This window comes from Rhea americana, unplaced genomic scaffold, assembly GCF_003343005.1.
Source record: "Rhea americana isolate MKP2758 unplaced genomic scaffold, rheAme1 scaffold_559, whole genome shotgun sequence".
Lineage (NCBI taxonomy): Eukaryota > Metazoa > Chordata > Aves > Rheiformes > Rheidae > Rhea > Rhea americana.
The window spans coordinates 44,483-54,375 of NW_028186711.1; the positions used below are offsets into that span (position 1 = coordinate 44,483).

Consider the following 9,893-nt stretch of genomic DNA (forward strand, 5'->3'; position numbering starts at 1 on the left):
CGGGGCGCCGGCCCCGGGGCGAGCCTCCCCGCCGGGCCCTGCCGCGGAGGAGCGCATGGACTGCGGCCCCGACAGCCCCGAGCCGCCTCCGCTGCCCAACAGCAACTTCATCAGCACGGCGGCCTCGGGCGCCCGGCCCTGGCCGCCGGAGCCGCGGCCCCCCAACGGCCTCCTCTTCAACAACAACCACGTGGTGGTGAGCAAGCCGCTGGCCTGGGGCGCCGGGCTGGAGCACGGCTTCTCCGAGCTGAGCATCCCGTGCGCGGCGGCGCTGGAGCGGACGGAGCGCGCGGCCATGCTGCCCGGGCACGGCCCCGGCGCCGCGCTGGAGCAGGATGAGGTGCTGGCCTGCCCCGGCTGCTGCCTGGGGCCCTTCAGCTTCAGCTTCGCCTCCGTCTGCCACCGGCCCGCCCCGAGCCCGCCGCGCTACCAGAACCTCAACTGCGAGGCCAAGAGCCTCCTCTACCACCAGAAGCCGCCGGCGCCGGCCCTGGCGGAGCCCAGCCTCAAGCTGCCGGAAGCGCAGTCCTAGTGCTGGGGACGCGCCGGGGCCAGGGACGCGTCCGGGCGCCCCGCGGACCCCCCGCCTCGACCTCGGCGCGGGGCCGGTCCGGGAGCCCCGGGGGTCCTCGCGGCACGTCGTGCCTTGCTCGCCCGGACCCCGGCTGCCGCTGGTGGCCGTGACGCCCGGCGCCGCCGAGGGGCTCGCATCCCGGTGGGGTTCGTCCTTTGGGGTGTGCGGGGAGCCGCTGGGGAGGGCAGCCCCCCTGCCCTGCCTGCGCCCGGCCGCGGGGGTCCCCGCCGGGGGTCCCGGCGCTGCACCGGAGCGCCGCTGGGCTGAAGTGCAATAACGGCGCCGTTTGGGGCGTGCACCAGCGCCGCCCCGGGCGGCAGGGCTGGTCCCCCGCAGCGCCGCTGTCCCTGCTCGAGCCCCGGGCGCGGGAGCCCCGTCCCCAAGGGCTCGCCCCGCCGCGGCGGGCTCTGGAGAGGGGGGGCCTCGCAGGGCTGCACGCCCAGCCGTGGGGCCGAGCAGCACCAGGGGGCAGAGCGGTCAGCGTGTGGATGCGTGGGTGCTGGGGGGCCCGTCGGAGTGGGGAGCCGGGAGAGCGTGCYGGCTCTCGGGTGCAGGGGGAGGCAGCACGGCGTGCGGCGGGGCACGGGAGACGCGGCAGTGCATGGGGAGGATGTCCGGGGCTGGGGTTTCCCGGTGCCCACGCGACGTGGCGGGGTGGGCGCCGAGCCGGTACGACAGCGCACGCCGTGGGGGTCGAGAGCGAGGTGGCGGCCGGGGGGCCGTCCTGCCCTGGCACCGTGCCTGGGAGGGGGCAGCGCCGTGCTGCCCCTGCGTCACCTCYGAGCTGGGACGCCCCCGAGCCGGCCAGCGCCTCCCGGACGGCCGTGGAGCCTGTCTGCGGCACGGCCGAGCCGCCCGGCCCCTAGCAAGGGTGGGAGCCGGCTTTCCTCCCTCCCACACGAAGCACTGGTGAATGCAACACTCTTGTGTTTTTTTTTTATTATTATTATTAATAATAATAATTGCTAGTAATATATACCCAGCTTATTTAAAGTGTTCAATAAAAACTGAATGTCCTAGCGCCCTGGGCTGCTGCTTCTGYCTCTCGGATGCGCTTTGAGTGGGGAAGGAAGCCCAGCCCCAGAGGGTGGCATCAGCTTGCCCATCCTTTCTGGGGCTGCAGCTGGACCTCGCRATCCAGCTGTGTCGCCCGGGGACCACCACTCAGACCTGGCTCAGCCCCAGGTTTTAGGTGCCCCCGGAGCGGCCGTCTTGATTGAAACCATTTCAGTGAAACTCCTGCTTATTATTTGGGATAGTTACATTCCTGCCCTTGAATTCCTGTTCTTGGTGGCACAAAAAAGAGCAAACAAGATAGAAGCTATGTCTCTTTTTATTGCTACCAAGTGAGTTCAGCCAGCAGACAGGACAGAGGAATGATACGTCACCTCCGAAAAGCCGGCCTTTAGCACCCTTCTGCTCTTCAAGCAAACTAATTTACATCCTAATTGATCAACTATATATGGTACACACAACCCCATAACAAGCTGAGAGCATCTTTGCCTGGTTGAACATGACTTCCTTTGCACTTGCTGCCGTGTTACACCGCAGTGCTACCCTGCTTTGTCTTAACATGTGCACGTGTGCCGCGACTATTTAAAGGCCCAGTGACTTGTCTCACAAAGCGTCTATCCGCTGCAAGTGCTGGAGTTGCTTTTGCTTCGAAACGCGTTGTCACAAAGTATAATCCCAAAATCAGTGCCCTGCTCCCCAGTCAGCCAGAAAACCCAACCCGCAAGGGCAAGCAGCAGCCCAGGTTCCCTCCTTGGCCTCTGAGGTAGAGCTGAGGTGGTTTTGGCAGTGCCTGAAAGTAGAGGCTGAGTTGCTCCTGAGCTGGATCCAGTGGGAGCTGGGCAGCCCTGCAGGACCGCAGAGGGCTGGTGGAGGTGGCAGGTCTGAAAGTCCATGCCATGGAGAGGGGATCCCTGGCGAGGCAGGCCAGGGCAGGCTGTGGGGCTGCACTGTCCCCTGCTCCCGCTTCCCTGCCTCGGCACCGCCGCTCGTGCCCGTAGCAGAGCCTGCTGGGCTGTTGCCTCGTGCGGCTACTTTCCACGCTGCACGCGCTGAGTGTCAGACTCATGGGTCCGTGTTCCCCATCTTGCTCCAGCAGCACAGCAATACTGCAGGCAAAGCGTCTTGCAGCCTGGGCAGGGCTGGGTGCACCAGCCGTTGCACTGGAAAAGGCCGTGGGAAGTCCCAGGGAAGGTGAAGAGACCCCCCTGTCCCCTCGCTGCTCCCTCTGCGCGCTGCACCCCCTGTGCAGGTGTGGGGCTGGGTGCAGAGCCCTCGCTGCTCCGGTGAACCGCGTCGGCCGGCGGGGAGAACGATGTCTTCTCCCTGCAAATCAGCACCCCTGCGGGCTGGGGGTGAGTGGGTGCAGGGCACGGGGGGGGCATCCGAGAGAGGCTTTGGGGGGGTGACACTGCCAGCGTTGGCAGGCAATGCTGGCTGCATGGCTTCGGCAGCAGGAGACTCCCAAGCCCGGTGTGCAGGCTGGAGCCGTGCGTGCGGGGCAGGCACCGGGGCAGCTCCCAGAGGGCTGCGGCAGGGAGCGATGGGGCGACCTCCCAGCCCCTGCCCTGCTCTGGTGCACTGCACCACACAAGTGCACAAGGAGGGCCAGCAGGGAGGGACCCAGGCGTCCGGGCAGCCCCCGTGGTCTGCGCAGTGGAGGGGTTGCTCGCGCCGGCGAGGCCGGGCTGGAGGGCGCGGGCTGCGGTGGCGCGTCACGGGCGGCAGGCAGGCGTGCAGCGGGGCTGAAGCAGAGCAGGCGCTTGGTGCGGGCGCTGCAAGGGAAGGCGGAGGGTCGTGAGAGCCCCACGGCGCCTTGCTGCCCCCGCRCCCGCCTCCCCCGGGGGTGCGCTGAGGCCGCCTGGGGAAGCAGCRTGCGCAGGGGTTTCCCCCGACTTGCACCGTTCCTGCCCCACAGCTAGCTGTCACTTGAGTCTGCCTGGCCCCAGCTCCCGAAGGCAGGGACTTCGGGGGCAGCGAAGGGCTACAGCRGCCTTCGCCCAGCCCTGGGGATGCRTCCGCATCCCTCCGCCCCTCCTGCCCGCTCCTTGGAGCAGCCCGGCCTGGCTCGGCTGCCGGCGCTGCTCCTCGCGCACCCCGGGGCCCAGCACGCCCCGCGTCCCCTGGGCCGCCCGYGGCGCGCGGACCCAGGCGCGCGGATCCAGGGCTCACGTACTCACGGCAGCAGCGGCGGGGCCAGCGGCTGCCCTCACGCGAAAGGGGTGCTGGGGCCCGGCGCCTTCTCGCAGATCCAGAGGTGCAGGTCGTCTGGGCTGGCGCACTGGCTGGGTTTGATGTTCCCATGGCTTATGATCGCGCAGGACCCGTTGGGTTTCCACTGCCAGGGCCTGGCGGGGAACGGCGCGTCGGGGACCCCTCTGCCGAGAGGTCTGCGTTGCTTGTGACGCCCCGCTTGGGTTTCAGCTGCCCACCCTTGTTTTGGGGGGGGCGTTTTGGAGACCCCAGTCATCCTCGAGGAGGCTTGGACCGCCAGGGACGCTGCCTTGCCCGGCGGGTGCTGCGGCACTGCAGCACGCTGGCGCTGCCGGAGGCACGGCAGGGGCCGGGCACCCAGCGCCCGGCGAGAYGGACCTGTTCCTCCCCACTGCCTCAGACACCGCAAGAGGAAGCGGTGGTGAGAAGGGGAGATGGCGCACGTGGCGGGCCCCTCTGCGGGCGGGAAGGCCTGATTTCCTCTTGAGGAGGAGACACGGCAGATAAACGTGGCGCTCGAACGCTTTGTCTAGACCCCGAATAAAACCTGCGGTTTCTTTTGTCCCCTACCTCCTGCTCACGCAGGGCCTGCRCATGCCCCCCGAGGCTTTGCACAGCCTCTGAGCTCCTCAGCATACGGCTGCTCCCACCTCCCCTCCGTCCCAGCTTGTGTCGTGCACTGCCAGGGGCTCGGACTGGATATTGGTGGGATTTAAAACTTAAAAGGTTTTAGGCCTTGCTGGAAGAGAAGGACTTTCTGGCAGGGGGTGTTACCCTTTCTGCTCCTCTCCAGTGAGAGGATGCACGGAAATCAGCCTCCGGGTACCTTTCGTAAAGAGAGCCATCGACCCAGAACCAGGCATCCGTCTCACCGTCGTCGTCCGGCTCGGTTTCCTCCAGCCACCCGTACTCGTACCAGGGGAAGCTGCTCTTGTACAGCCCGATCCAGTAAGGAGTGTCCGAGTTCTTCAGGAAGTTCTAGGGAACGCAAAGGGGGCTTTACGTGGCCTGCTGCAGGACTCAGTGCTGAGGTGCCCGGGTGCCCCAGGGGCACGACGCTCCCAGCCCCTGCCCTCGCTCCCTGTGCACCGTACCGGCACGGTCCAGCGAGTCCAGGATTTGGTGATCAGGAGCTGAGAAATTTTCTTATCGCACTCTGCTCTGCTGTCCTCCCAGGTCTTCTTCTCCGCCGACATGAAGAGGCACTTGTCCCTGTACATCACCCAGCCCGAGGGGCAGCAATCTGGGGGTACGGCACTGCTCAGAAGCACTCTCAGCCTGCCCTGGGAACATCCCCTGGCATTTCCCCGGTAGACATTACAGGATCAGCAGCTTCAGCCTCTGGTCCAGGCATAGTATCACCCTTGGGCCACCCCGTCCCCACCATGTGCCAAAAAGCCAGTGCCCCCGGCCCAGTGCTGCCCTGCCAAGGACTGCCTGTCCCCTGTGGCACCCCATCCTTGCTTCACCATGGCCATACCGATATTCGAGCAGGAGCGCAGGCTGCTCACAGTGCGCTCACTGGCATTGAGCTTCTTCTGCATGTCTTGCAGCTCCTTCTCCATCTTCCCCAGGGCCCCCATGACACTCTCCAGCTCAGCATCCAGGCTCCCCACTTCCCGCCGGCTGCTGTTGCTCTCCAGCCAGGCGCGCTGCAGCTCCGCTCGGGCGCCCGCCAGCTCCCGCTGCGCCTGCTCCAGGCTCTGCTCCCGCTCGCTCGCCTGCTGCGCGAGGCGGCTGCGCTCAGCAGCGTGTGCGCGGGAGGCGTCCTGCAGCCTGCGGGTGACCTGCCAGTCTAGGGACAGGCAGGAGGAGCCGTGAGCCAGGGCATCCAGGTAGGGGGATGCCAGCACTGTCCCCGCGCAGGACGCAGCATGGGCACAGCCAGGACATGCTGCATGGGCAGCATGGCAGGACTGAGTCAGGTAGGACAAGGCAAGGAGGTGCCCATGGAGGGTGGGAAGGACAGGGAAGTCAAAGCAGGGAAGAGTCTGGTCAGAGGGTAGGCAGGGGAAAGCAGGACAAAATGGGATGGAGCAGGACAAAGCAGGTCAAGGTAGGGCAGGGGCAGGGAGGATGCAGCAGTGCTAGGCCAGACAAGGTGGGAATGGGGAAAGGTGAGGCTGGAAGACAGACAAGGCAGAGCAAGGGAGGTACCTATGATGGGCAGGAGATACAGGCCAGCTTGGGGAGACTGGGCACTGGTGCTCGCCCTGAGCAGCTTGAGTGGGAGAATGTCTGCCCCAGCTATTCACCCGTGGGACCCAGCCCCTGTAAAGCTCCCTCCCTCTCCCCACACTGCCCAGCTGCCCCGCATCAGCAGGTAGTGCTCAGAGCAGCCTCTACTCACAGCAGCCCCCTAGAGAGATGGCAATGGCCAGCAGCAGCAGGCAGGCTGCCAGCAGCCCCATGGGGATGGACCGCAACCGGCGCCAGGGCCCTGCAAGACACAACCAGCCACCATCGTCACCTGCTGCCACCTCCGCTGTCCCCACAGAGAGCTACGAGCCTGGAAACCCCATGCAGCCACCGACCCTCCTGCCCTAGAGCCAGTGCAGGCAGCAGGGCAGCAAAGTGGCAGGGTGAAGGCACACACAGAAGATGTGGGCATTTCCTCTCTTCAAGACGAGGAGCAAGAGCTCCCTGATACACCCCCAATACCCATGCCTGGGTCTCCCCAGGGTACCCCAGGCTCCGGGCAGGCACTCACCTGGGCCGGGCTGGGCCCCCTGCCCATCCTGCCCAGCAGGCGCCTGCCCCGGCTGCATGTTCTCATAGGGACTCTCCGCCTCATCCATGCCAAGGGCTGTTGGAGGAAGGTAGGGGAGAGCAGGTGAGTTCTGCAAGATCCAGGCCTGGGGCAGGAAGCACTGGGGCTCCTGGGGACTCTCACCTGCCTCCAGCGCCTGGCAGGGTGTGCTGCGTCCCACGGGCACCTTGGCAAACCTCAGGTCAGCGTAAACCACGCTCTGGGCCATGCAGCTGACTGTGTTCCGGACACCACCAGCTCCCACTCTGCCAGTCCTCACTGCTCTGCGCTCCCCCACGGTCACACTGTCTCTCCACGGTGTAAAGGAGAAGTGAGGCTGCTTTCTGCAGAAGCTACAGTTTGCTCAGAGCTATGCCAGATGGGACCAGTGAGGCACAGCTGTGGCTACCAGCACCCTCCATGGCCCCAGCATCACCAGCGTGTCCCCTCCCACAGCCTCAAAAGAGGTCATGATCCCCAGGGCCCACGGCAGGGTTGTAGTTGCACAGTCTGGAGTTGGGGAGTTGGGCTGAGCCCTGGGGCAGGATCCTGGCAGTGCAAGGACAAATCTAAATTCCCCCCAAAAACCAAATTCCTCAGTCATGGGAGAAAGAGGTAGAGCAGACCAACTGTGATGCAGGAGCATGTTGCTCTTGAGCTGTATGGATCGAGACCTGGAGATCTTCAAGAATGTAATTTTCCCATTACTCCCCTCCCCACTCTGGGCCTTGGTCCATATTTTCCTCATATCTAATGTGACTGTCCCATGTTCCAAATCCTGTCACTGCCTCTTAACCCATCTCTGTCCTAGAGGGGCCTCCAACTCTGTTGTTTCTCCAGATCCCCATCAGACAGCTGCTAACAGCAATAAGGCCCCCTTCGCCTTCCCTTGCCCAGGCTGCACAGCCCCACTGCTCTCAGCCTCTCCTCATCTACCCCAGCCTCTAGCCGCTTGGCATCTCGCTTAGCTAAGCTTCATGTAGGCACTTTCAGGGACAGGACAGATGTGCAAGGATGCTGGTGGAGGAGGGTCATAGCATTCTAAGGCTGCCCTCTAGCATCTCTTCAAGGTCAGTGCAAGTCTTTCATGACTAGAGGAAGGAAAATACCATGGCCAACTTCAGAGGGAAAGAAGAAGAGTTGAAAAACTTCAGATTGAACAGCTTCCGCTCGGTCCCAGGAAGAAGATGCAGCATGTCCTCCTGGGTGCCTGGTTCAGGCAAAGGGAGAACATGATGCCAAGAGGAATTTGCCAAGAGCAAGGGGTGCCTGCCCAACCTGTCTGCCTGCTGCCATGGGTCAAGGACTAGGTCTAGGACAAGGGAAGAGCCATGAGTGTCCTTTATTGTGATCATTGCAAGGCTTTGGACATGGTCCTTGTAGTATCCTCACTATCAGACTGAGGAGATCTGGCCAGGAGAAGGGGAGAACAAGGTAGGTGGAAATACGATTGGGCAGGAGGACTACATGGATTGTCATCAGTGGTACCCAGTCCATCTGGTGACCAGTCACTAGTGATATCCCTCTGGAGTTGATTCCAGGACCAGTACTTCATTGGTGCCCTGGATGAAGGATGGGGAAGACCTTCAGCAAGCTGACAGGTGATACCAAGTTGGGGGAGTGATGGGTATGCTAGAGAGCAGGGCTGCCATTCAGCAGGGCCTGGAGAAATGGAGTGATAAGAACCTCTTCAACCAAGGGAAAGGCTTAGTCCTGCATCTGGGAATGAGATATCCCCTACCCCATAAGGTGCTGGGGTCAATGGACAGGCAAGGAAACAGCTGTAGGGTTGGCAGAACCTCTGGAGATCATCTGATGCAACTCCCTTGCTCAAGGAGGGTCACACAGAGCAAGTTGTCCAAGACTCATCCAAACAGCTCTTGAATATGTCCAGGGGCGGAGACTCTACAACCACTGGGCAACATATTCCAGTGTTCAACCACCCTCACAGTAAAGATGTGTTTTCTTATCTTCAAGTGGAATTTCCTATATTTCAGTGTTCCTGTGTTTTCCCACAATGGCAATGATCAAACCCTGGAGCAAGGCCCAGACAGAGGAACATCTCCATCCTTCATGTGACCAGTCCCAGAGCAACATGCTCCCGCATCGCAGTTCACACTGCTGTCCCAGAACGGGGTTCTGCCACCCGGTGTGCAAGCGCCCAATAGACACACGGGGTCGAGATGTTTGTTGATTTCATTTCTGTGCAGAGACGGGTGCTAGGTGGTAGATCCGCAAAGCTAGCACGCCTTCTCCCCCTCTCATTTGTTATTTATACACACTTTTCAGGGAGTACTTTATACAAATTTTTCTATTGGTTACAGTTTCATTACCTCAGGTATTCGCTCTGCGCTTGCACTTTCACCTTCCTGTTAATTAGCATAGGAAGCAGAGAAGAAGGCGGTAACATCATTATCATGTCATTTCCATCTCATTATTCATTTAGCGGCCTGTGGTTTAATATGTTAATAAGCCTGATGAACCTAAGGTTACTCTGGGTTATTCTGCTGTTTGTGCCATGTCTACCTCTCACACATTCTTCAAAGTGCTGTGGTTTCCTCAAGGTTATTCGGCTGGAGCTGGCTGTCCTTTGCAATACTGTTTGACGATATCCTCTCCCTTGTCCTTGGGTCTTGTTAACCATTTGAGGGTTTCCACAGCATCGCTCCAACAACACAGCTCTAACCCTGACAAAGGCATTTGGATTCATTCTTGCCCCACATTGAGCCCTGCAGCTCTGCCCAGGGTTCAGTCCAAAGCCTTGACTTCACCTTATGCCACTCAAACCTTGTCCTGGGCGCAGCGAACTGTGACTGCTTTGGCGGCTATGGGAGGGGACAAGCTGATGGTACTGGAGCCAATGGGAGGGTGCTGGTAACCATGGTCAGGCCTCGCTGGTCCCACCTGGCACAGGCTTGAGCAAATGTAGCTTCTGCAGAAAGCAGCCTCACTTCCCCTTTATGCCTTGGAGAGACAGCGCGACCACGGGGGAGCGCAGAGCAGTGGGGACAGGCAGAGCGGGAGCTGGTGGGGCCCGGTGCGGTCAGCTGCATGGCCCAGAGCGTGGTTTACGCTGACCTGAGGTTTCCCAGGGTGCCCACGGGACGCAGCACACCCTGCCAGACACTGGAGACCGGTGAGAGACACCCCCCCCGGCCCCCCGGGAGCCCCAGAGCTGCCCCCAGGCCCGGACCTTGCAGACTCACCCGCTCTGCCCCACCTGCCCACAGCCCTGTGCGAGGACGAGGCGGAGAGCCCCTACGAGAACGTGCAGCCGGAGCAGGCGCCCACCGCGCAGGACGGGCGGCGGGCCCAGCCCAGCCCGGGTGAGCGCCCGCCCGGAGC

At 62.4% G+C, this 9,893-nt stretch overlaps 2 protein-coding genes across 2 annotated transcripts in view; one reads left to right on the forward strand and one right to left on the reverse strand.

Annotated features, from left to right (window-relative positions):
• The window catches only part of TESK1 (testis associated actin remodelling kinase 1), a 14,453-nt gene extending 12,858 nt beyond the window's left edge, over positions 1–1,595 (forward strand). Inside the window, exon 12 of the mRNA XM_085318880.1 lies at positions 5–1,595. Coding sequence (XP_085175006.1) covers positions 5–532 — 528 coding nt within the window. The 3' untranslated portion in view covers positions 533–1,595. The remainder of the gene's footprint in view (positions 1–4) is intronic.
• Positions 1,596–3,794: 2,199 nt separating this feature from the next.
• Positions 3,795–6,777, reverse strand: CD72 (CD72 molecule). Its single transcript, XM_085318871.1, has 7 exons — positions 6,693–6,777; positions 6,510–6,605; positions 6,150–6,239; positions 5,280–5,594; positions 4,894–5,042; positions 4,626–4,777; positions 3,795–3,933 (listed from the first exon to the last, which is right to left on the reverse strand). Exons 1-7 carry the CDS (start codon positions 6,775–6,777, stop codon positions 3,795–3,797), a joined length of 1,026 nt encoding a protein of 341 aa, XP_085174997.1.
• Positions 6,778–9,893: the final 3,116 nt, after the last annotated feature.

What these genes read in the sequence shown, in the direction of transcription:
- CD72 (XM_085318871.1), bottom strand. Translation starts at nt 6,777, where the DNA reads ATGGCCCAGAGCGTGGTTTACGCTGACCTGAGGTTTGCCAAGGTGCCC. An exon ending in GGGGGCCCAGCCCGGCCCAG is followed by an intron (nt 6,240 to 6,509) that starts GTGAGTGCCTGC and finishes TGTGTCTTGCAG; the next exon opens with GGCCCTGGCGCCGGTTGCGG. An exon ending in GGACTCGCTGGACCGTGCCG is followed by an intron (nt 4,778 to 4,893) that starts GTACGGTGCACA and finishes TGCGTTCCCTAG; the next exon opens with AACTTCCTGAAGAACTCGGA.